At 37.4% G+C, this 27018-nt stretch overlaps 1 protein-coding gene across 7 annotated transcripts in view; it reads right to left on the bottom strand.

Moving 5' to 3' along the window:
* Window positions 1-27018, bottom strand: part of LOC137615350 (enoyl-CoA delta isomerase 2-like) — a 134994-nt gene that overhangs the window by 63601 nt on the left and 44375 nt on the right. For 4 of the 7 annotated variants that reach the window (XM_068345163.1, XM_068345160.1, XM_068345161.1 and 1 more), the window contains exons 6-9: window positions 20131-20248; window positions 11286-11405; window positions 9516-9683; window positions 7747-7866 (exon numbers count right to left, since the gene is read on the bottom strand). In XM_068345163.1, coding sequence (XP_068201264.1) covers window positions 7768-7866; window positions 9516-9683; window positions 11286-11405; window positions 20131-20248 — 505 coding nt within the window. In that variant the 3' untranslated portion in view covers window positions 7747-7767. Of the gene's footprint in view, window positions 1-6845; window positions 7867-9515; window positions 9684-11285; window positions 11406-20130; window positions 20249-27018 lie in introns of those variants that run through there. The other 3 variants (XM_068345165.1, XM_068345159.1, XM_068345164.1) reach the window with 1 other exon arrangement.

Raw genomic sequence — 27018 nt, 5'->3', positions numbered from 1 at the left:
ATAGTGACTTCCCAAAATTTGTTTCTTACTCGACAGTCATTATTTTTGTTGAAGTGTTTATTTAAGAGGAGATTGACCAGACCAACGAGTCAAACTCTATTCTTATAGAGCTGGTCTGATTAACATTGGGAAGAAAAAATACTGGTAATTATTAATGTTGAATAAATAAACTTCATTAAATACTCTCTTTTAGAAGCTTTACAAGCGCTAAAAATATGTTTTATAGTTAAAATACAGTCACACTCATTGCACCCAGGAACTGTTTCACAAGGTGAGCACATCAAATACCCGTGTCTCAGTTTTGTGAAACTTATATGGAATATTGTTAAAATGACTTGATTCTGCCTTTCTTTTTGTACTGAGGATTCCCATGGAAGTGTTTGTGTATACTTGTATATTATGTCTGTTTCTCCTACTGATTGCCATGGCTTAAGAGCTTTGGACATTGCCTCTGAATCAGGCTGTGAGCAAATCATAAGTGAAGCTACTCACAGATCTGGTAACTGCTTGGACCTCGTATATACCGATTCCCTTGGCATTATAACAAGTAAGTTGGTTCTCCAGTTGGGACATCTGATCATGCCTTGATTTCACTAGTAGTGAAGACTGAGAAGCCTGTCCCTGATGTATTATGCTCATGTAAGATTTATATGAAATCCCAAGCAGACTGGAATGGCATTCTGAGTGATCTTTTGGGCTTGAATTTGTCACAATTTTATAGTAGTGTTGATCCTGTTGTTCCTTTAAATGAGAATCTAGTTTTCATAATTGATAGGAGTACCCCTTCTCGTGTGGTAATGTACCAAGTGAAAGTTATGGTTCAATGATGACTGTAGACGTGCTTATTTGAAGAAGCAGGAGGCCAATCCTTTGGAGGGGTAACAGATTAGATTTGACTTGGAATAACTACTGGTATACTCAGCTTGGAGCTTTTGCTCAGAGTTTATACTTCAATTCAAAAGAAATAAAATTTACCCATAAAAGAAACCCTTTCTGCAACAACCCAGGAACAAAAGAGGTGGACTACCCTTAAATCTGCACTCTTTGGTGTAAAACATAAATTTGAGGCTCTACGAGAGGATCTCAAACATGGGAGGTGCCGTGTATCATCAGAACCCTTACTGAATGGTACACTAGAACCACTAACTACCCCTTGAGGAGTTAGGCTGGGCTTTGAAACTGGAGGGTTAAGCCTGAAGTATTCTAAATCAAAAACTTATTGGTTTCTGAGCTTACATGACAAATTCTCAACATGGCTAACCAAAGCTACACTTATTAGGCAAAATCAAAAGCCGAGCGGTATTACCATCATAATTTGCTCTATAATCAACTAGCCTAGCCTACTCTGCTAGAATAAATTAACAAGTTTATCAACAATGAAAAGGGAGAAATGAGAAATATATATAGCCTTGAAAGCAGTGGTCTAAGAAACACAAGAGAAAAAACAGCACTAGAACTTACTTTAAAAAACTTATTACGGCATTTTTTAGCAATAATGTTATGCAAAATCTAAATGATCCCCTAGAATTGAACACAAAACTGGTGAAAATTATTCTAGCTTTAGTATTTATGAAAAACCATGGCTAAGCAGTCTTTAAAGGTGAAAAATTTGCAAAAAACTGAAGGTTTGTCCAACAGTGGTTGGATAACTACCATTAGTAGATATGATTCACAAAATATCACGGCCCTGCGGGACGGGAGGAATAATAACATGGATGGATAACTTGAAAGAAAGGAGGGGGGGGGACTAGGCGAGGCGCATACGCTACTCGTGATGACGCAGTGAGCGAAAGATCCAGTCCCCACCCCGGGTGACTTCCCATTCTCTAAAAGCATGTGACCTAAGCCTACCCCCCTATGTAGGGAGTGGCGAGAGGCGTAAAGGGGGAGAGGACACCCAGGTGGAGGAGACTGGCTCGAAATTAGGTGACCACTGTGATCGGAGGGGGGGGTACTACCCTCCGAAACACAAAGGAAGACCTGATGCGAAGCACGCGAACGAAAATAACATATAATGGCAGACGTTACAAAATGAAATTCAATGAATAGGCTAAATCAGCATATTGAGAAAATGGGAGTAAAAGGAACACGGCGTAAAAGAAAAGTGATACCTCGGTAGTCGAACGACTCTATACTCGAACAATTCGGAGTTCGACCAAAATTTTCGAGAAATTTTTGCTGCGGTGCTCGACCAAAAATTCGGTACTCGACCAGCCGAACACGTGACGACCGCATGGGCTTTGTGATGATCGCGCCATCTCGGCCACTCTCGCTTGTTCGGGAAGCATCAGTTCTCTCGAGAGCGTCACTCAGACAACGCGCGATCAGCATTCGTTGTGATTTAGTGATTTTCAGTGCTTTTAATTGCTTTTTTAGCTTTCATAATGAGTCCCAAGAAAGTAATGAGTGTTAAGGGGAAGGAGAAGAGGAAAACAGTGCGAACAACGATCGAGTTGAAGAAGGAAATTATAGCGAAATATGAGAATGGTGTACGAGTGTCCGATTTAGCGGTAGAATACGGAATGGCGAAGTCGACCATTTCTACGTTTTTAAAGCATAAAGAAATGATTAAGAAGGCGAATGTTGCAACGGGAGTTACGGCGGTAACTAAGCAAAGGCCACAAGTGATTGAGGAGATGGAAAAGTTGCTTTTAATATTTATTAAAGAAAAACAGTTGGCCGGGGAAAGTGTTAGTGAAGCGTTCATTTGTGAAAAAGCGTTGCATATCTATGAAGAATTAGTGAAGAAAAGTCCGAGTACCAGTGAAAGTGATTCATTTACATTTAAAGCGAGCAGGGGTTGGTTTGAAAAGTTTCGTAATAGAACAGGTATTCGTAATAGAACAGGTATTCATCATTTTCGAAGAATACTGCAGAGGAGGAAGAAACAATTAACAATAGACCAGTTTTTCACAAAAGAAAAGAAAGCTGCTACATCAAAGCCTGTTTCTCCTCCAAAGAAGAGACAAAGAAGAGAAGAAACCCCTGAAATAGATCTGCCCACCCTTTCATTGGAGAGAGAAACAACTCCTGAAGGAGAACTACCCCGCCACATCATGGAAGGGGACTCTCCTTCCAAGCAGTAACCTCCCCCTTCCATCCTCTCCACATCCATCCCTGTATGCCATCGAACCGCTGCTCAAAGGTATGTTCACTACAGTACAGAAAATGGTTTAAAATTGTTTTATTTTAGTACAGTAAATGGTTTAAAATTGTTTTATAGGATTTTCTGACCAATTTCATACACATTTAGATAATTATTGTTGTTTAGGTACACGTTTTATTAATATTTTGGGCCTGTTCGAGTGCTTGGGAACGGAATAGAATATATACCATTATTTCTTATGGGGAAAAAAAATTCGGTACTCGAACAAATCGGAGGTCGAACACGGATCTCGAACGGATTATGGTCGAGTACCGAGGTATCACTATAGCAAAACTTTCCAATTTTGGGTAGTTGCCGACTTGGAGAGGAAACTATACCATTTTAACAAAACTTAGTCCTCCAAAATCGGGTAAAATACCGATCTCGAGTATATTTAGCAGTATTTATACCTTTGAAATGGTGCTTTAAGGAGCATTTCACGGAGCGACACAGGTTGAGCCCAGAAAAGCAATTTTAAATGAATGTTGTTTGATGACCCATTGCTTTTAAATGAATGTTAATGAGCCATCTTTAAGTTGCAAAAATCTAAAGAAATATGGTCTTTATTGTGAAATTCAAGAGGAACTTGGTTTGAAAGGGGGATCGAGTAGACTAATTAGAACTAATACTGTATTGTAAAAGCTACCACTTTTGGGGCTTAAATCTTTTTCCTCGGATTCTCCTCCTCCTTGTTGTCATTGCAAGTGTTTTAACTCTACAGAAGAACCAACATCTAATCCATTAAATTCAAACACACCTATACAAAGGAAGACCCTGAGAATCAAAATTTACTTCTTTTCATATCCCATGAATAAAAAACTTGGCTGAGATGGAATATTGTATTGGCAATGAGAGGATAATACCCCTTTCTCTACACCAAAAAAATTTGGTTCAACTTAGCCTCATAGAAGTTAGTAAACTTTACACAGCCTGGAGAAAGCTTTGGCTGTCTCTACTAGAAACCCTTTAGTTCTCAGAACCCAAGATAACCATTACCCATTAAGGAAGGACAAAAATAGTCCACAATTAGATCAATCTGACTAAATGGAGGAGATGCCTAAGTTCAAAAGCATCCCAAGCATGCATCTGAACATCTACTTTCCAGAGCAGTAGTCTAGGATTGCTGTTGAAATTTTTCCTGAAAAATTTGCAAGAATACAAAACAAGTTACTATGAATCTTGAAGACACCAACTAGATTGTTGTAACCACCCTGAAGGAATGACTTCGTCTCCTTTGGCCGAGGCTGTTCATTATTTTGATATGCCTCTCTAATGTAACCTTGGAATTATTTCCACATTATTAGCCTATATCCAAATAAACTTATGACTGCCCGAGAACAATGAGGTTTCTGATTTCATGTTTCCTTAACACCTTAGGTATGTCATCCTGGATGGATTGTGTTGCATTACTTCCATTGCCTTGTTTTTTATAATGTAATGAACAATTTCTTGCTAAACCCAAAGATGGCTCATGTTCCTAATACTATCATTTGCTATTTCATCATTTACAATGAAAAGAGAGCCATGCTCCCAACATGATTCAACACTTCAAAATGTTAAAGAAGCCAGTACCCAACTTCTGATACCTGCTGTCACTAACAATCACATCTACTCTGCCATTTCCAGCCATTTCCTCTGCCCCATCATAACACCAAGTCAAATTTTCTGGATTTATAAGAGTTTTAGCTCACATATTTGTTGTGTACGGAATTATTTTATTGCTGCTTATTTTGTAAAGCAGAAACTAAACTTGGGAAAAATTACACTTCATTCCATATGGTACAAGATTATACAGTTTATAAATTTTAAAACATTATGTTGAATTTCTAATTCTATTACATTACTCTCAGTGTAAAAAAAAAATTTACACTGTATGGACATATGGACATGATCCAATTCTAATCTTTATACACTGTTGGACTGTCAAGGTTTGGCATTTTATCAATATTAGCAACCTCAAAAGATAGGGATTGTCTAAGCCTTATATTTTCAATAAATTTATAACTTGTTCATATCAAAACAAAATACAGTGAACCCTCGTTTATCGCGGTAGATAGGTTCCAGACCCGGCCGCGATAGGTGAAAATCCGCGAAGTAGTGACACCATATTTACCTATTTATTTAACATATATATTCAGACTTTTAAAACCTTCCCTTGTACGTAGTACTGTTAACAAACTACCCTTTAATGTACAGAACACTTAATGCATGTACTACAGTACCCTAAACTAAAACAGGCACAAATATTAAAGGCGATTTTATATCATGCGTTTCCTAAACACGCCAAAAAGCACGATAAAAAATGGCAACCAATGTTTTGTTTACGTTTCTCTGATCATAATGAAGAAACAAACGCATTTACTGTACACATCTGTGTATAGATTAGTTTTTGCATCGATTATATTGATTATTCAGTACAGTATGTTGATTTTGTTATTACCAATATGTATATATATATGGGTTATGAAAAAAATCCGTGAAGTGGTGAATTCGTGATGGTCGAACCGCGAAGTAGCGAGGGTTCACTGTATAGTACATATATGGAAATTAGCCTTGTACTGACAAGAGGAGGAGGATTCTATTTTTATGATTGCTTAGAAATATTAACTTGTTTAACTAAGTGATATTTTGATGACCTAAGGGCCTCTAAGACAGTGGTTGGGGAAAGGGTAAATTATCCGTAATGGGATGATTTAGGAAATTTGGGGGGTAATGGGTGAACAAATATGAAAATTGGATATAGAATACATTAAATAGCCCAGAAACTTCAAAACCACAAAAATAGAGAAATATCAGTTATGATATTATTTGATATCAATGGTTAGCAATTCCTCTATATATTATTATATTAGTTTATAATCTATATGTAATATATTCAACTTGTTTACTAAGTCTAGTACTCTACTAGTATGTGTTTTGTATCGTAGTTAAAAAAAATTGAGTGTGGGTTCCTAAAGCCAAATTTATAAAGCTCCTAATTGATCAGAAACACAAACTTGCACACAAGTTCAGAAAACCAATTTGGCTAGCTCTTGTATAATTGCCAAAATTTTGGACATGTAAATGCGCTGAATAAGGTATTGCAAGGAAAGAAAATCTATCTCATCTTAGCAAAGGAAAAAATTCAGAATTTGTATCAAAGCTTCAATATTGGAACCCAAAAGTAAATGCTATTAGGACTGCGGTCTTTACAAATCTGTCAGTTTTTTAAAGAGTTAAGACTGCATTCTTAGCGATATGAAGGAGTTGGTTACAAGGCACCAGCCGAAACTTAAGAATAGATTCTGCGACTACTTTTCAGAGCTTGATTCCCATACTGTCAAATGTGAACTGACTGCTTTGCCTTATACTGTACACCCTGAAGGGTAGCAGAAAATGTAATTGAACTTTGTTCCAACAGTGAAACTAGCACGATATTTGAGACCAAGGATGACCTCTCAAGTTTTTAGACATAAAGGCTTATAAAACTGCACAATTGGAAGCAAAGAAAATGCTCCTACCTTTTGCAACAACCTACCTTTGCAGACAAGGTTTGTCTACCCTTGTAAATCTAAAAACAAAATAACAGGCCCTGGTTGGATCCTGAAGACAGCATCCAAGTAGCAGACAAAAAAATCTCTGATACTGAGACTGTTGTATAAAAAATGAAACTGTATATTTTTTCCAAAGCCAGAGGGAGCTATTAATAAAATATTCAAGTTTTCAATAATTTTCCATTAGTTTTATTTGTGTGCCATTCTTATGCCAGAAATAATAAACATTTCCCCATAAATAGTGGATTAAATTAAGTTTTCCTATTTTGCTTTTATATGAATTTGAAATACATGATAGTCAATAATTTTGCTTGTGGGCCAGGTAATGCTAAAAGAAAGACTTTTACTTCCTAATGATAGATGAAATAAACAATTAAACATTATTCCAATATGAATATTTTTTGTGTTTATTATGCACTACTTCTATAAGTACATTGGTTTGTCCCTCAGAGTACTTCAAAGTCCGGGGTAAATTCATTTTATTAGAAATTATTTTGGGGTAACACCCAAAATAAGTTACCCGACCTTTGTTCTAAGAGAAAGGAAACATCTGGATTGAAATCTGAAGGTTACTCAACATACTACCCCGCATAGAAAAGTTATGGTCCAAAATCCACCACCAAGAAAAATGGGATCATTCCACATTCAAGAGAATGTTTAGAAACCTGTGGCAGTTAGATGTAAATGTACAGTACTACAATATTATATAACTTGACCTTTATTTCCCCATACAGTTCTTTCCTAGATGTCAACGAATCTGGGCGCTAAACGGAATCCAAGATTTTAACAACAGAATACTGTATACCATTCAGGAGAACATTCTTTCTTCAATTATTTTACCATTTTTTATTCTGATATCCAGGCATGGTATACAATAGGAATACCATTTTCCACTCGGTAGACCTTTCTACAATAAAATACAAAACAAAGCAAGGTGTAATTGATTGATTTGGAGTTCTCTGGCATCCTGACTTCGAAGGTCATGAAGCAAGGCATAATAAGAATGAAAAATAAGTAAACATAATAACCATGAATATGAACTTCAAGTGAATTAGAATCTAAACTTACGAGCTTAACAGTTCCAGGCCATCAGAGTTTTGATTTCTTATTAAGAAACTCCATTACACTAGTGATAAACTCTCCTCCTGATAGTGTTAGAGCCAACTGATCACATTCTTTTTGATTAACCTGTAAATAGAGGTAGGAGTTTTGTTTTATAAAATAATAGATAAGCTACAAAAAACATAATTGAGGGGAATGCATTTTTTCCCCTACTTTGTGAAAAATATACTTTATTCTCTAACAATGAAAAAATTATAAACTAAAAATATGAAATAAAATCTTGGAAAGTACAGTAAAATGACAATGGAAGATTAGCGAAGAGCAGAGAAATAGCACAATGAGAAGAATTAATTATAAAATTTATCGTACAATTTTCAGATATCTAGAAAGGGCAAAGCTGACAAATATGCTGATTATAAGGCCTGAACTTAAGATCAGATGGGGGTTTAAGGTCTTAAAATATGTTTACCTTCAACAACCATTAACAGCAGCTTTATCATCTTATAATGAGAGGGGGAAAAGTGCTCACATGTAAAGCTTCTCTAAGAATAACAAAGCCCATAATTACTTTCAATAAAACATTTTACAAAGGACAGTAAAAATTTGGAAAATTTGCCAGCATCTTTTGGAATATTGGTGGCATATCACAAGCACATATACTGTACAATTAAATATTTTAGATGAAAAACTATATCTATATGAACATCCCCTAATATTCATACTGTAATGCGACGTTAACACAACTGATGCGCATTTGGGAGAAGCTGCGAGTCAAGATACTGCGAGCAGTGCTCCACGGCCAATCAGCTCCTAGGATACAAATCTCTATGCTCTCATTGGTTGACTCCTGCCTGTCAACCAATAAGTGCCGTATAAGATCTCAAGTGAGTACAAACAAATTGGTATGTCATAAATTGCAGTTTCTTTTGGAACTTACACTTTTTTCGTATCACGGGTTTACGTAATTTAGCAGAAAATTTGCAAAATTAAAACCATACGTATATACAGTATAAAAACCCGCAATGCACTGAGGCCGCAAAACATGAGCCGCAATATAGCAAGGGAATACTTTTAGTATAAGCAATTACTACGTGGAGTGTGCACGGGAACTGTTTTTGGAAGTTCATTGTCCAAATTCCCTTGGTGTATCATATGGGCAATACAGTAACTTAAATTACTTTAATTGATACCAAATTGATTATTAAATCATAACCACCTATTTGTAGATAAGGGAGTTAAAAATCAAATGAACTAAAATTTAATTAGACTATGGCCCTGCAGCTACTATAGGCTTATAGCCTAGCAAATTTCATAAGTGAACCGTGATTCTTTATGATAAATGTATAGCGAAAACCTACTTGATGCTGCTAAAAGCCTTCCAAAAAGGAGCCATTAAGGGTATCGTAAGGAACAAAATTTTCCCCGTACAAGAAAATACAGAGCCATATTAATGCCAGGATGGTTCATATTAATAAAATAAATATGCATGATAAAAATGCATTATATACACAGATTGGGAATTTTTTTCAAAGCTTAGCACATTACTGATTTTCATCAACAGATAAAAAATCAATTCATAATCTGACCATAACAATATCCATAAATTACAATACAGTATCAGGAAGTTGAGGGGCTTCTAGATGACTTAGGAACTGAAACTGGAGACATAATATATTTCAGGTACTAAGTTCATGGCACCTCCAAGTTTTTATATTTTGCATAAGTCCTTTTCAGGAATAAAACTCTTCATATAAATGTATTATGAAACAATTTACCTTTTTCAGAAAGTCCCTTTTGTGGCTACTTATAAGTGCCTTAGCATTATGCAAGCTATTTGGAGGAAGTTTTGTCCATTCACGAATCATTGGCCACACCTCATGAAGGTTTTCATGAGGATAAACTTCCGTTACCAAACCATAGTTCTTTGCATCTGCAGCAGTAATCTGGAAAGAAAATATATTGTACATATAATGAAGAAGTCTACTGCAAGGTTATCACCAAATTATTTATATTTCAACTAACTTGCACTATCATGCACTTTTTTCATCTTGGATACGGTGACACAAGAATGGTACAGCATTTAGGTTTCTTAGCATTGATAAGAATGAGGTTGCTCATCACACATCCTTTCCTTAATCCAAGCTGATGCTTGCACATATTTAAAGCAGTGGTGGATTGTCAAATGCAGCAATCTAAGCCAAGTGTTACACCATTCAGTATCATTGGCTGACTACATTATGTAAACACTGGTAGTCAAGTCCCCACATTCATACACAATATATTTTATAATTACAGAAATTTAAAATACCTCAACCAATCATTTAAAAACTTACAGGAAAGAAAATTATAGAAACAAAACAAGTTTTGTAAACTATAGTTCACAAAATGCAACATCTCGGAAGAGATATGCAAATTTATTCTTTCTTTCTCGATAAATTTATAATCTAGCAAACTAAAAATCACTTAGTAATAAACTATCATTTCCATTTTTTAATGAAAACTTATCATTCATGACATTATCTCACACCTGGATTGGATGAATGACATCAATCAAATTGTACAAAACTATGAGCTATACATAATTACAGTGAAAAAAAATTGGACATTAAATGGTAGCATAACAAACACAATTACAGATTAATAATGTTGAAATAACTAGATGAAATTCTCAATGAAATTCTGCTTTATATTTAATTTTACATAATCTAAATACAAGGAAAAGCCTCATGCTGTCCATATGCCTTTTGAGAGTGACCATGTGAAAAGGAGCAACAATCAGTGCTAATGTAACTACAATATACCGACTCCAGTAAAGACTTCTTTGTGTGCCTTTATAGACTCCTTTTTGTTTCTCTGTGTATATATGAAGCCACACACACTTTTTGAGCAACTCTGGTATATGCATGCGTATAGTATTTTACTGTCACTATATGGAACAAAGTTCAATACCAGTGTAATTATTTGTTCAGCAAGCACTAAAATATTATAATACAGTAAAGAAATGTATCATATAATTACATCTAAGATGACATTACTCACTGTACCACTATTAACCCCAAGGCAGCAGGCAGCACACACATTTATTCTACCTCAGAGTTATGAATCCCATCCACAAAGGTAGGATTAATGAGATACCCCAATATAACATGTCACCCTGTATCTTCCTTCACATCTGGAAATGAGGATTGTCACTACCTTGAGCTAGACAGCTGCAAACTTTATTAGTTTTTACAGTACACTAACACCAGTCTTTTCCCAATATGATTACTTAATTACCTATCTAAGCTTTACACAGAATATGCTAAAATTTCCAATTATAAAAGACCATCAAGTCTACGTTGTACCACAACTGTCTATACTTATAGCATGACATATACCTTGACACTAATTTCTTCTTAGGTACACTGATGGATTCAGACTTCATACAAAGAATTGCCTACAAAATTTGGACCAAAATGATGATGAAAATCTATCCAACTAATTATGGTAAACAATACAGTAATAGGAGCAAACAAACTTGGCACTGAATACTCAGTAACTCTAACCTTTTTGTTGAAAAGTAGCATTTCTGCAGCCTTTCCAGGACCCATTATGCGAGGTAAAAGATATGACGAACATCCTTCTGGGGACAAGGCACTTTTAACAAAGGGTGTAAGAAATGTAGCCTAGAAAAAAAATGACAAAATTAAATTAATGTGTATCAGGCATTCAAAGACCATCCTCTAAAGAGAGAGAGAGAGAGAGAGAGAGAGAGAGAGAGAGAGAGAGAGAGAGAGAGAGAGAGAGAGAGAGAGAGAGAGACTATACAGTATATTCGTTGCATTGGACTTAGAAAGCCAGGTTAAGAAAAATAATCCTCTAAATACTTGATTCAAATAATAATAATGGGATCAGAGCAAACAAAATTCAATGCTCTTAGTTTATCATACACATTCAGAGAACCTTTACTTTATATTACATTAATGTTGCACAAAAAAAACAGCTAAACATGTAATAATTTACATAAGTTCCTGTATTCTATATTTACTAACATAAAATTGCACTTTCTTCTTTTGACGCTTATACTTTGAAAGGTCATGTTCATGCCTTTATCAGTTAACATGAAAGATTTTCTTCAAACTGTGCACTCAATCAATAGTTCCAACTGCTCAGGCAGGGAAAATTATTTTAGTAGAATGACAAATGACGACTAGCTGCCAATTTTCCGCGACCCCAAAGCCAGCTAATCCCGATTTAATATTTATGAAAGCTTATTTACCAGAAGATTTTGTATGCTTCCCAAGCACAAACATTTCATATATGACAGCGGTAGTGAGTGGGTGTCATTATTTCTTTACTTACTACAGGTAGATGGTTAGCCAGGGCACCAGCCAGCTGTGGAGATACTACCGCTAGAGTGTTATTGGGTTCTTTGACTGGCCTGACAGTACTACATTGGTCCCTCTCTCTGATTACAGCTCATTTTTCCTATGCATACACATACTTTGAATAGTCTGGCCTATTCATTCCACATTCTCCTCTGTCCTCATACACCTGACAACACTGAAATTACCAATCAATTTTTCTTTGATCAAAGGGTTAACTACTGTACTATAGTTGTTCAATGGCTACTTTTCTCTTGGTAAGGGTAAAAGAGACTCTTTAGCTATGATAAGCAGCTCTTCTAGGAAAAGGAAACTCCAAAATCAAACCATTGTTCTCTAGTCTTTACAACAGTGCTCTAGTTTTTGTACTCTGTCCTATGAAATCTTCCCATTCCATCAATTTTCTCCTCTTCCTCTCCCTTTCATGTACGAGATCCATTAAAAAAGTATCCGACCTTGGTTCATAAAAGGAAAAATAATTCACCAATCAGCTAATTATTTTTTGTGGGAGTTGACAGCACTCTTACTGCGCATGCATGTAAATTTTAAAAGCTCTAGCGTGTGGCAGTACCCACCTGTGAGAGCTAAAGTGCAGACATCCAGCACAAGCTCATCAGTTTTTCGTCCTTACACAACATGTCGGAGCGCATCGAGCAGCGCTACTGCATTAAGTTCAGCTACAAGCTTGGTAATACACAAGTGCAAACTATCCAGAAGATTCAGCAAGCCTTTGGCGATGAAGCCATGGGAATAACACAGATAAAGGAGTGGTATTATCGCTTCAAGCAAGGACAAACCTCAGTTGAGAGCAAGCCACGGTCAGGCAGGCCATCCACCAGCAGAAACAAAGAATTCGTTGAAAATGATCATCGAATAGTGGAGGACGACCGTCATATAACCATCAACGAAATTACTGAAGTAGGAATAAGCACAGGATCAGAAATGTGGGCGGCACAAAACTGGCAACTGTACCATGACAATGCACCTGCTCATTCTGCCCAATTGATCCAAGCTTATCTGGCCAAAAACAACACTCCACTTGTTCAGAATCCTCCCTACTCTCCAGACATGGCACCTTGTGACTTCTGGCTGTTCTCTAAACTGAAAACCCCCCTGAAAGGGAAGCGTTTTGAGTCGAGAGAGGAAATTATGAGAAAAACGACAGCAGAGCTTTACAGCATCCCAATGTCAACATTCCAGAGATGTTACCAGCAGTGGCAGCACCGGTAGGAAAAGTGTGTGCACTCCCAAGGGGAGTACTTTGAAGGTGATTGAATAAAAAAAATTTCAAATGTACAATTTTTTTTTCTCTATGGACCAAGTTCAGATACTTTTTGAATGGACCTCGTATGTGGTAGAAGCTTATAGATATTATATAACAATGTAATGGGGGTGTGAAGATAAAATATGCAGTTATACACATATCTCCCTAAAAGGAAATTCTTAAAATGAATCATGAAAGTTGTTTTTACACTTTTTGGATGTGTTGTATCTCATAGCTTCATCATATATAACATTATTGACACCCAAATTGTCCAGCTACTGGTTCATAGTATCAATCATCGAAGATTTTGTTCAAGATTATAGTCCATCTAGTCATTCACAAGAGAAACTCTGTAGTACACATCACTGCAAGTAGTATTTCACCATCACCTATCTCTAGTCCATCAAATTCAGTGATGTACAGATGAAAAAACTTGCAACTGGAGAAAAAGAGAAATTGTACTGCTAGACATCCAAAACAAGTGTGAACAAGTTAAAGAGTGCCAAAAATTTTACGTTAAAATGTGCCTAGAATATTATGTAAACTATTCTAGATATATTTCAATAAGATGGGATATTTGGAGTTTCTAAAAAGACAATGCTAAGACATTTTGTTATAAAGAAAAAATCACAAATTTTTAATTAATTTGTATTTTTCCTAACATACTTACCTAGAACTACCTTCTTAGGAGTTACTGGTAACTCTACCTAACCGACCAGCTTTTTGTATAGTTTACCCTCTTTCCGTTTTCTACGGGGTCAACCTCAGGCAGTGTGATATGTGCCCTGAGGCGACCCGGGGTCGGGAAGCGTGCTAGCTCAGGTCGTCGACTCGTCAGTAAGTTTCTGGTCGCAACGTGATCAACATCTCGCCGTACTCTCTCTTACCTTGTGCGACCCTTTGTGTCCCTCGATCCTTTGTGCTTACCGCGTGTTACCCACGTGTTTTCCCTTTCACTTTCCCTTTGCATCCTTGTGTCTCTTGGTGTGTTAGCTTTGCGTTATGGAGCATCCTCGTCGTTGCCCTGGGCCTGTGGCTGGGAAGTCTTGCGGGGCTTTCCTTTCCAAACCTGAGGTTGATCCCCACTCCTTGTGCTCCACGTGTAGGGGGAAAGTGTGTTCCCCTGCCTCTACGTGCCCGGAGTGTGCTAACTGGACTGAGGTCCAGTGGGTGCTCTTCGGGACTAAGAAGAAGAAGGCAGCCAAGAAGTCGCCTAAGGACTCCAGTATATCTTCGCCTGTGGTTTCTCCATAAGAATAGGCTTATTTCTATTTTTCAAAAGATGTGCATTTTTTTCAGGAAAGCTTGGAGAAATTGTTTTATTAACTAATCTACATAATTCATATTCAATTGTTTAGCATAAATCTTTAGCTTTATTTTGGTATACAAGTACTTCTGACATAGGAAAAAGTTTTTCTTTGGAGAGATGCTGTGTGGTCTTCTAAGGTCTTTCCTTTAAAAGGCTACCAGAGGGGATCCAATAAAACTTGATTTCCAAAGAAATATTGTTTCCCTTGTCTAAGGCCAGTCCAAGTGTACATTCTGGAGACCAAAAAGTTCAGGCTCATTCAACTTCCCACATTACCTCACTGGCTGAAAGTAGTCTGCAATAAGCAAAGTTATGCACGGCATCTTACAATGGAACCATCTTTTAAGTAATTAATGGCATACCTACATCACAGCAAACCCTTCAACCCCCATTCGCTTTGAGTTCCTGCTGTTGCAACTTTGTTCATTTCTGGCTAAGTGTTTTTCTTCACTTTCAAGAACAATACAAAGTTATGAACCCGAATTCTATTTTTTTTCCTCTCGTAGCTTGATTACCTCCGTAAAGGAGGTTATATTTTCGAGTTGGTTTATTTATTAATTCACTTATGTCTGTGGAAAGGATAACGACAAAACAATTTGACAGACTTTGACGAAATCTCCACCACAGATAGACCTTAGGCCATAGATGACTCCATTAATTTTGGAGATCATCCGGTACATGATCCAAATTCTAGATCCAGATTTGCATTTTTCACTATTTTAAAGATTACGCCAAAACAAACTGACTTTGGATTTTCACCAAATTTTAACAATGGATACATATTATGCATCAGAAGAAACAATAAAGTTTTGGAGGTGATACGGATCATGATCACAATTTTGGATCAACATTGCACTTTTCACTATCTACTGCACAGTCAGCATATAAAAAGTGGGAGCCGATGTCCTAAGATTTTAGTTAAATATTGGCAATATTTATTGGTAGAGGTCTGAAATCTCTGATTGCTCTTGTTAGTAGTGCAGTAAGATCTGCAGGGGAGATTGCCAAGTACTGCCAAAATATTGGACTTCTGTTTCTGAGTAAGGGCCTCTAATCAATATACAAAAGAAATTACTGTATTAACTTGGCTAGTATTAAGAACTTAAGGAACTAATGAACCTCTACCCGGGTCTTTCGCTAACCTTCCAAAATCAAGACTTGGTAGGTAGCAGGTTGGCCAGGGCACCAGCCGCCCGTTAAAATACTACCGCCAGAGATTTATGGGGTCCTTTGACTGGCCAGACAGTACTACATTGGATCCTTCTCTCTGGTTACGGTTCTTTCACTTTGCCTACACATACGACGAATAGTCTGGCCTATACTTTAAAGATTCTCTTCTGTCCTCATACACCTAACAACACTGAGATTACTAAACAATTCTTCTTCGCTCAAGGGGTTAACTACTGCACTGTATTTGTTCAGTGGCTACTTTCCTCTTTGTAAGGGTAGAAGAGACTCTTTAGCTATGGTAAGCAGCTCTTCTAGGAGAAGGACACTCCAAAATCAAACCACTGTTCTCTAGTCTTGGGTAGTGTCATAGCCTTTCTACCATGGTCTTCCACTGTCTTGGGTTAGAGTTCTCTTGCTTGAGGGTACATTCAGGCACACTATTCTATCAGATTTCTCTTCCTCTTGTTTTGTTTAAGTTTTTATAGTTTATATAGGAAATATTTATTTTAATGTTGTAACTCTTCTTAAAATATTTTATTTTTTCTTGTTTCCTTTCCTCACTGGGGTATTTTCCCTGTGGGGGCCCCTGGGCTTATAGCATTCTGCTTTTCCAACTAGGGTTATAGCTTAGCAAGAAATAATAATAATAATAATAATAATAATAATAATAATAATAATAATAATAATAGCAATGTAGTTGAGTGTTATTAATAACATTAAATTAACATAGAAGTTGCATAGTAATATCTTTCTATACAGTTTAGGCTTATGTTCAAAGGCAAATGACTACAATCAGCAGGAAGGCAGTGTAATTAATAGATTATGGGAGCCAAGTGAAATTCTTACCTTTTTAGACCCATGACTAAGATCACGCGGAAAGACTAGGATAATAAACTAATAATAATAATATCACTGATATGGTAATACATGAAAAAAGGGAGGCATGCTGGATAATGACAATAATAAACGTAAAATAACCCGAAGGGACGAACGGAGAGGCAGGGGAAGACCGAGCTTAACAGCGCGGGAGAGACCGAGCTAGGCAGGGCTGCCAACATAACAAGGTGTCGGTGAGGTGCCGACAACAAACATAAAATAATAACTGCCTCGCGAAAGTCCCGACGAACTAGAATACAGTGATACCTCGGTACTCGACCATAATCCGTTCGAGATCCGTGTTCGACCTCCGATTTGTTCGAGTACCGAATTTTTTTTCCCCATAAGAAATAATGGTATATATTCTATTCCGTTCCCAAGCACTCGAACAGGCCCAAAATATTAATAAAACGTGTACCTAAACAACAATAATTATCTAAATGTGTATGAAATTGGTCAGAAAATCCTATAAAACAATTTTAAACCATTTACTGTACTAAAATAAAACAATTTTAAACCATTTTCTGTACTTTGATCCGAACTAGCTGCCTCCCCATGCCTAGTAACACGATGAATACCTGTTCTATTACGAAACTTTTCAAACCAACCCCTGCTCGCTTTAAATGTAAATGAATCACTTTCACTGGTACTCGGACTTTTCTTCACTAATTCTTCATAGATATGCAACGCTTTTTCACAAATGAACGCTTCACTAACACTTTCCCCGGCCAACTGTTTTTCTTTAATAAATATTAAAAGCAACTTTTCCATCTCCTCAATCACTTGTGGCCTTTGCTTAGTTACCGCCGTAACTCCCGTTGCAACATTCGCCTTCTTAATCATTTCTTTATGCTTTAAAAACGTAGAAATGGTCGACTTCGCCATTCCGTATTCTACCGCTAAATCGGACACTCGTACACCATTCTCATATTTCGCTATAATTTCCTTCTTCAACTCGATCGTTGTTCGCACTGTTTTCCTCTTCTCCTTCCCCTTAACACTCATTACTTTCTTGGGACTCATTATGAAAGCTAAAAAAGCAATTAAAAGCACTGAAAATCACTAAATCACAACGAATGCTGATCGCGCGTTGTCTGAGTGACGCTCTCGAGAGAACTGATGCTTCCCGAACAAGCGAGAGTGGCCGAGATGGCGCGATCATCACAAAGCCCATGCGGTCGTCACGTGTTCGGCTGGTCGAGTACCGAATTTTTGGTCGAGCACCGCAGCAAAAATTTCTCGAAAATTTTGGTCGAACTCCGAATTGTTCGAGTATAGAGTCGTTCGACTACCGAGGTATCACTGTACTAGTAAAATAACGTATACGCTAATATGATCGCTACTACGAACGTGAAACGTAAAACGAAGTAAAACTAGTAACGCCCGAAGGCGACCAGGCATGCCAACCTAAATGAACAAAGATATCGTAATATCATAAACTAGCTGTTAATATAATAACAGATAATACCATAGCATAAAATAACACTGGGTGTGAACCGTGGATACCCAGAAAGTTCAGGACGAGAAACAATCAGTATAGAAGACTGATTGCTAAGCGTCAAGAACGAGAGAGAGAGGAGGTAGCCAGCTAGCATGGCGGACCCGATGCGGGGTCGCGTAATATAAAAACTGAGATAATTAAATAACCAAGGGCAAGACTACCTCCAAAAACTCAAAATTCATAGATCTGGTACTTAACTTAGGTGGAGTAACAGTAGAATCCGACATCCTGGGATAAATCCTGGGTAAACCAAAGAAAAACACACACCAAGAAAAGAATAACAGCGTCCAAGCAGGTGCTATGAAAAGGAATGACGTCACTAGCGTGGGTGGGCTCGTTCGTAGTAGCGATTGGAGTTGGGTTGTTGAACGGCTCCTCACTGTTCGGGGATGTTGACAGGAGTTATCTAAATGGTGCGAGACCTCTGGTTGTGATTTATCACGCCCCAGTTATTTATACCGACACCTTATTAGGTGAGCGAGCTGGGTTCAACCTAGCGTTCCTATACAATTTTTTCTATGGTAAATTCATAGCAGTTATTACCTTAGAAATGATGTAAAAGGAGCATTTCACTGGGCGGCACAGGTCAGAGCCCTGAAATAGATTTTTCCTACGTCAAAATCCCTTTTTTGTCAAAGGGAGAAAGATTCACTCCAAGCTAGTTCATGCAAGTGGTGTTTTGGCCTTTCATTCACAAGGACACCTAAGCAGTGTCAGCTACAGAACACCTACGCAGTATCAGCTCTAGTACACTCAAGAAAAATAGGAGTTTCAGCAATTACATCAGTCTTTCTTTAGGAATAGACTTTTCTCTCTTGATTTTTGTAATAGGAGTTTTAGCAATTACATCAGTCTTTCTTTGGGAATAGACTTTTCTCTCTTGATTTTTGTAATAGTAAGGATGTCTCCTTTAGTTGGCGTTAATTGCTTTGTTGATGTCTATCATAATCTGGTAACTCAAAAGTTTACTGTTTTTTAAGCTAATCCATATATTCCAATTTTCTAGTCAGATGTTGCTTTATAACATCGACTGGGAAAGGTATGAAAGTTTTAAAGTAGAAGATATAAGCACTGTGACCTGGAAGTATAATTCACCAAAATAATTTGAACAGTTAAAAGGCATACAAATAGTTACAGTGCAGTATTAATATCTAAAAAAATATTCAAAGTCAATACAAACTATTTCTTACAGGAATGATAAAGGAGCACATGTGCTCCCCGAGATAGCTGTGTAGTCTCTCATGAAGTTTTGTAAGACTGCACAATAATTGAATGTGAATACTGTAACTGTAATGTTCAACATCTTGCTACCACATTGGATTAGTGAATTGTCCCACAAAACTTTTAAATTATAGATATTTTGGATTTTAGAGGGATTTCATGGACAATTACAGGTGATACTTATAGATTCCTTTAAAGGTTCATGTATGCAGAAAGAACATGGCTGCGTAAAATATGAATACAGTACTTAAAAAATTCTTTTAAAAAAGATTTCTATTTACTTTCCTTAATCATCCAAAAACATTCCTGCATATTTAAAAAGCCATTTTTAATGAGTAGTCCCAACCTAATTCATAATACTGTACTTTGACAAGTTAATTGGTGTCACTGAAAATTCCCTTAGAGTCAAAGACATAATGATGATTTATACTAGGTCATGGGTAAAAGAACTATGGGACAAAAAATAACCTTGTTTTTATGTAAAGTTGAAAGTTTAGAGAGTGTTTCTGTTCCAGCTGATAAAGGGCTTCTTATAGCCGAAAACAATACGAGACCAATTATATCCCGAAATACATACTTAATTCATGTGTTTTCCCAACACTAAGGTTTCTTAGGCCACCAGTTGAAAAATTATGATTTGCCATAAATCTACAGGTAAGCCATCAATAAAGATTACTGTACTTACTCTATCAGATGCATAAACAACATCTACCAACGGCAGTATTGTCACACCAACTCCCACTGCTGGTCCATTAACAACAGCAATCAGTGGCTTAGGGAAATCAATTAGTACGTTAATCAACCTGGAAAATTAATAATACTGGAATACACACTTCAAAGGTACAATTTACAATACACAAGAATTGTCTATTCCCATAAACAGGTATAAAACCTTACATACAGAAAGTACTGCTGCCCAGCATGCTACAAACTCTCTATACACAGTATACAGATGAAAGTTAGCATAAAAGTCAAAATATTAACAGTGCATAAAACTCTTAATAATGAGGGAAATTACTTCTTAACTTTTTAAAAACAAAGCACCTAATATGTCCATTACCAGTCATATCTAACACTTAAATTTTTAAATTAATTTGTATTTTGCATACTTTCAAAATTATTACTTTTCTAGTTGTTTGGGGGTTTTCTGTTATATCCCAATTGTACTTGGTGGAATACTCAGAGATAATACAGATGTCCTTAAACCTTCTTTATTTGTCTTCAACCGAAGTTACAGTAATCCTGTTAATACAATATCTATATACAGACTCTTGAGATAAGTATTTACATAGCCAGAGGTAAATGTTAACTGCTCTTTGGTAAATGATCAACAACCCAATATAACAACATATTTATAAAACTGGTCTACTTTAAACAAGCACTTTGTTACATTACTAATAACAGCCAGTTATACTCTCTTGTTCTATTATAAATAAATATATATGTAAGGTATATCATTTTCTTTGCATGATATTCTAATGAAAGCATGCTGAAGCTGTCTTTCATATCCCTTCATTTCCTTTCATTCTAGCTCTCCAATAAAAGTCTTGAAATATGCCAGAAATTTTATATATATCAAGTACCACCAACAAAATCATAATACTGTAACATCCCCTATACACTCCTCTCCATTGGCGCAAAACAATACAAGCAAATTTTAGTCAGTTTGTATTCTACCTTGTCTGGAGAAGATGGACAAATTTATAGAACATTGAGATACTACTGCTAGAGTTACTGGGCCCTTTGACTAGCCCGATAGTACTGCATTGGGTCCTTCTCTAGGTAAGACTCCTTAGCCTACACATACTGTCAGCCCCCACTCTTCACAAGGGTTAGGTAACAGAGACAGTGGCCCTAGGGTGGTATAACTCCTAACCTAACCTAACAACTCACTGCCCATTACTTACACTCAGACAATTAACATACTAAGTACTGCCTAATATTGTAGAATTAAGTTTGTAATTAAATTAATACATAACAGTAAATGTACAGTACATGTGCACACTACATACTGGACACGGTAAGACTACAGTATAGTACGTAACACTATAGTACAGTAGTTGTTACCTTGACAAGAACTATAATTTTATCCAGTAGTCATCATACACTTACAGTATAACAACAAAAAACTGTCATTCCAACAAAACACTGTTGTTCCTATCTAGTAATACTGTATAACAGTCGCCGATACTGTAGTGTATATTACTTTACTGTAATATATGTACAGTAATATCACTACAGTAAGGCTTAACTGTACTGTAAATGTTTGCTGTTTTTGTTCATACGACTTGCCTCACCACACACATAGCCTACATTTACAATAAACAGTACAATACATTACTGTAATTCTGTACTGTACAATATGTATACAATATAAGATTAAACTAAAGTACATATTTTATACAATGATCACTAATCATTTTCAAACAAAGTTTTACACAGTATTGGAGCATGTTGCAACTCCTGATGAGTCAGCATCCTCTCTTGAGCAGTACTTTAAGAAATTACATATCTACAGTATCTTCTTCGTCAGCTTACACCCATTTCTACATTCTATATTTACCCTATAAATATAAACAATGTCCCAGAGTGCAGTATGTATTACTGTATACAAATACTGTACATCACTTTTTTACATGAAAACATGATTGTGCTCTAAAAGGACCGAAGCGGGAGACACACCCGAGGAGAGACGATGCAAGACTGTCAAGCAGGGTTGCCATTTCTGATGTTGAATATGCATTACATGAACTTGCAAAACTCACTAGAAAAGTGCTAAATCATTTTTTAAGATATAACAATGATGAAGCTGAAATTGTTTCAATAAACCAAGTTGGGAAGAAAGACTCTGGAAGGCAACCAGTTTATCATATTATATACTATTAGTTGGAAAAGCACTATATTTCATGATGGTGTAAAATAGTGAAACCATGCCAGAAAATAAAAACGTGCTAAATTTTCCATAAATGCGCCAGATTTAGTTCAAAAGGCGCTAAAATGATAACTCTGATGACGAGTCAGAATAAGATTAGAGCAGAGAGGGAAGTGGCACGAAGCTAGCATATTGCAAAGGAGTGCTAGCTGTTTTAAATCGTCTCGCCGCAAGAGTATTTCTCTCGATTATTTGATTTTTTATTTAATAGGTTACATGGTCCTGTGTTGCAGCGAGCAAAATCGCACAGAATAAGCTAGCACAGAGCGGGAGCTGACTGTACACTAAATAGTTTGGTGCATTCTTTACACATACCCCTCTTTCTTCTCTTCACACGAAGGGTTAATCACTGCACTGTAATTGTTCAGTGGCTACTTTACCCCTTGGTGAAGGTAGGAAATAAGCCTTTTCAGCTGTATTAACCCTTTTACCCCCGGGGTATTTGGAAATTTCCAACCCTTAACCCCCAGGGGGTTATTTTTTTCCCAGCACATTTTGCAGTATATCTTTTTTAAATTGCTCTAACAGCCTTAATTTTTGTCATAGAGAGGTCAGGTTGGTCTCATTCTCTTGGAAAATGCCTGAATTTTCTCAAAAAACTATCAAAAAATATGAAAAACAAATTTTTATAGCATTTTTTTGCAAGGACGTACCGGTACGTCCATGGGGGTGAAGGGATGGCTTTTGTGAAACGTACCAGTACATCCTTTGGGGGTAAAAGGGTTAAGAAGCTCTTCTTAAAGGACACTCCAAAATCAAACCATTGTCTTCTAGTCTTGGGTAGTGCCACAGCCTCTGTACTATGGTCTTCCACTGTCTTGGGTTAGAGTTCTTTTGCTTGAGGGTACACTCAAGGCACACTATTCTATCTGTTTCCTTATTTTCTTTCCTCACAGGGCTATTTTCCCTCTTGGAGCCCTTGAGCTTATAGCATTCAGAATTTCCAATTACTGTAGGGTTATAGCTTAGCTAGTAACAACAACAACAACAACAACAATAATAATAATAATAATAATAATAATAATAATAATAATATGGCACAAACTCAGGTCATTCAGCACTATGGTGTAACTGGTGTAGTTTGAAATGTAAGTTGAGAGATTGGACAACAAATAGATGACTGGAAACAGGAACAGAAATAAATTGAAGGCCAAGTGGGTGTGCAGGGAGTCGAATACAAACTACGGACCTTCTATTAATACCTACAGTACACAATGTGAGGTGCTCTCACAGCACTAACTCCTACTGGATTACTGTATCTGAAGAGAGGAGGTAGTCTTACTATCCTTACCAGGCAAGCTCTCCCAGATTCCTGGCCAGATCCAATTACTGGATCATGATAACTATTTCCAGCTTGCCCTAACATGTCATACCTGTGGCTAGTATCCAGGTTTGTGAACCAGATGTTCCCTAGTCATATACTTTACTGTTTTGAAACTTTTATGCTAACCAGTTTTTTTTTTTTTTAAATAAGTCCATGCTAAGCATGATCATAAAAACAGCTGACAGACAGACTAGGTGTGTTCTGACCTGATACAATCGCCCCTGTAAAAAATAATCAGTTCCATAAAAATTTTTCTCATAATCTTGTCTAATTTTGGGTTAGCCACTGAGTTTATCATTCAAGCAATTGATTTTTCTACATATTAGTGAAATTTGTAAGGGATTTACTGTTCATTTCCAAGTTAGGTATAAGAGGTGTTTCTTCCAAATTTGTAAAGCCTACATTTTGAGCAGAATGTAATGTAAATAAGTCTCGGTAGGCAAAAGTGGTCCTCATTCAAATTGTGTACTACGTAGAGGACACACGTTCCTTAATTGTACAATGAGCCGAGTAGCTCTTTATTAGAAGGGCTTATGGCTAATTACTTGCCTAAAGCTGAAACTAAGTGAAAGATAAGTAAGCTACTAAGTGAAAGATAAGTAAGCTAAGGAAAAAAAATTCAGTTTGGAGTCAGTTTCCTGAACTTCTTCCCTGCTAGCCCTATTCTCTTCTGGCTATGTCTTCTTAGGCAAGTCAAATTTGTAGTTTCAAGGTTTACAATGTAGAAGAGATGACTTTAAAGGGAATCTTAGATCCAAGTTTTATGATTTATTAAACAATAAGCATGGGAATCTTCAAAACAATTGGAATCTTCAATAACATTAAAAAGCAACCACCTTTGTTTCCTGAACACAAGTGTTACAGTATTAAGATTTTGAATAGAGTACTTTGCATTAGCTTATTCCTCTTAAAGCAGTTCAGGCTATGCCCATTTCTCCTAACGTTTCTTCTTTAGAGCAGGTCTTGCCAGACATTGTTTTTATTCACATCAATCAAAGTTAACTCCTTTAAAAGAATAGTTTCTTGCTCATCTTCAAGGGATTTTGGAGCTTGTAAAAACAAAGGAGTCAATTCAGTTATTAAAAATAATTCTCAAAACTCTACTCCAACAGGTTTCATTATATCTTACAGACAAAATGTGAGGAGGAAGTTTCTTTCTAAACAATGAACCATGCTTGGGGGAAGTTGTGGGCAGACTGTGCACTCAGGTGAAACTTCAAACCCTAGCAATAAAAACTTTTAGCGAGGTATAAAAACGCACCACTAGTTAACAGAGGGGGGGGAGTAGTATAGGCTACCCCACTTGCTCTCTCTCTCACACACACACACACACCTGAGCTATACTGCCACTTTTGATTGCAGGCAAGACTTGCAAAGGGGATAGGTGATGGCAGGACAAATGTGTATAAAGAGCTCAAGGTTTATAGTGTTAGGAAAAAAATAAATTACTTCCAAATTTATCATTTGTTCCGACATTCTAGACTAACCACTTCACTCGTTATAGGGAAAGACTCGCCCTTTTCACAAGCTTTACAGAGGAATCATCATGACCCCTCGCTAAATTCTCATGTGTATGCCCGAAATAGCAGCCTATGTAATCAGTGTGATTGTTTGATAACTAAGCAATGTGACTTATCCAGGTAATGATTCTTGGAGTAGGAGGGCTTCATTGAACTAACCATTGGACATTGCCAGATTCTCCCCTTGCTAGGGGAATGGGGACACAACAAATATATAAACATATCAGGTTACTCAAGGGAAATGGTTCATGCCTGCAGACGGGAGGCAAGCATGCAGCATACCGAATTTGCTGTACCCCAAGAGAGGGAAAGATAAAGGAAAGAAGAAGCCCATCATTCTTATCACTCATTCCAGACTAATCCCGGGTAACATCTGCCCTCAACCATCTGCTACTTGTCCAACAAGGGAGCTTGAGGTGTTTAGACCACATGTTGTCCAGCCACCACAAGACCAATGGAAAATGTCTCCATGTTCCTGTGGGTTACATCTTGCAGGTAGTGGGCTGTGAAGGTCGTCTGTCACTTCCACACGTCTGCTTGAAGTATCTGCACCAGAGAGTTGTTCTTTTTAAATGCTAGAGATGTGCTGATGCCCCTAACATCATGAGCTCTGGGTTTACGCCCTTGCGGGGGGAGTCAGGATCCAAAGCATGATCCTATTCCTTGAGACTTGCCTTTTTACTCTACCCATACTAACAAACATTCTGTTAACTTGGGACGAGCTCTTGTAGTTCGTTTGAGGTATCCCCTTACCGCCCTTACTGGGCAGAGTAACAGATGATCTGGTTCATGGATTGTGGTGGCCTATGTGGTAATGCCCTGACTGGTGATCGCCAGACTGGGGCTCGAGTCTCGCTCAAACTTGTAAGTGTCTTTGGTCACTGCAACCTCACCATCCTTGTGAGCTACGGATGGGAGTTTTTTTGGGAGGGAGCATAAAGGTTTCTCTGCCGAGTCATCAGCAGCCATTGCCTGGCCCTCCTTGGTCCTTGCTTGGGTGAAGAGGGGGCTTGGGCACTGATCATATGTATATATAGTCAGTCTCTACGATATTGTCCTGCTTGGTAGGGCAATGTCACTATCCCTTGCCTCTGCCATTCATGAGCGGCCTTTAACCTTTAAAAATCGGTTACAGAACGAAGAGACTCAATCCGGTAAGATCTGAATTTAGGATCTGCTACAGCCAGATTTTGAGTCTTGGTAACAAACTCAGGGACGAAGTTGAGCATTAGCTGTTGCCATCCCTTTGATTGGGGGACATCGTAAGAAAGACCTTGTAACTCACTGACTGTTATGACCAAGCCATGGCGAGTACGAAAACTGTCTTAAGTGTCAGATAAGGATCTGATAGGTGATGCAGCGGTTTGTAAGGGTTTGTCAGGGACCGTAGTATGTGAACTACGTTCCAGGGTGGGGAGTCTAACTTCTGGCTGAGGACTGGTATGCACCATACGCTCGAAACTCCATATGAGATATAATACCAACAAAGTGGAAATATTAACAAACTTCAGTCTGAAGGCGAGGCTCAAGGCTAAACGGTAGCCTTTCACCGCCAAGACCAAGCAGAGTTTTTCCTCCCGAAGGTATAACAAAAACTCCGCTATCACTGATATCGTGACATTGAGAGGAGCGACAAGTTAAAAAAAGAGGGAGAAAGTGGATGAACAGGATGTGGTATCCTGCTCAAAGCATGGAGAACGTCCAAGGTTCAGCCCCATGTCCCAATCACCTCTACCACCGTCACTGCAGGTATCCTCCCACCAATGGATGGGTGAAAGGAATGGTCTCCTTAGCAGG

This window comes from Palaemon carinicauda, chromosome 21 (genome assembly GCF_036898095.1).
Source record: "Palaemon carinicauda isolate YSFRI2023 chromosome 21, ASM3689809v2, whole genome shotgun sequence".
Taxonomy (NCBI): domain Eukaryota; kingdom Metazoa; phylum Arthropoda; class Malacostraca; order Decapoda; family Palaemonidae; genus Palaemon; species Palaemon carinicauda.
This window is presented reverse-complemented; position numbering and strand designations above follow the sequence as displayed.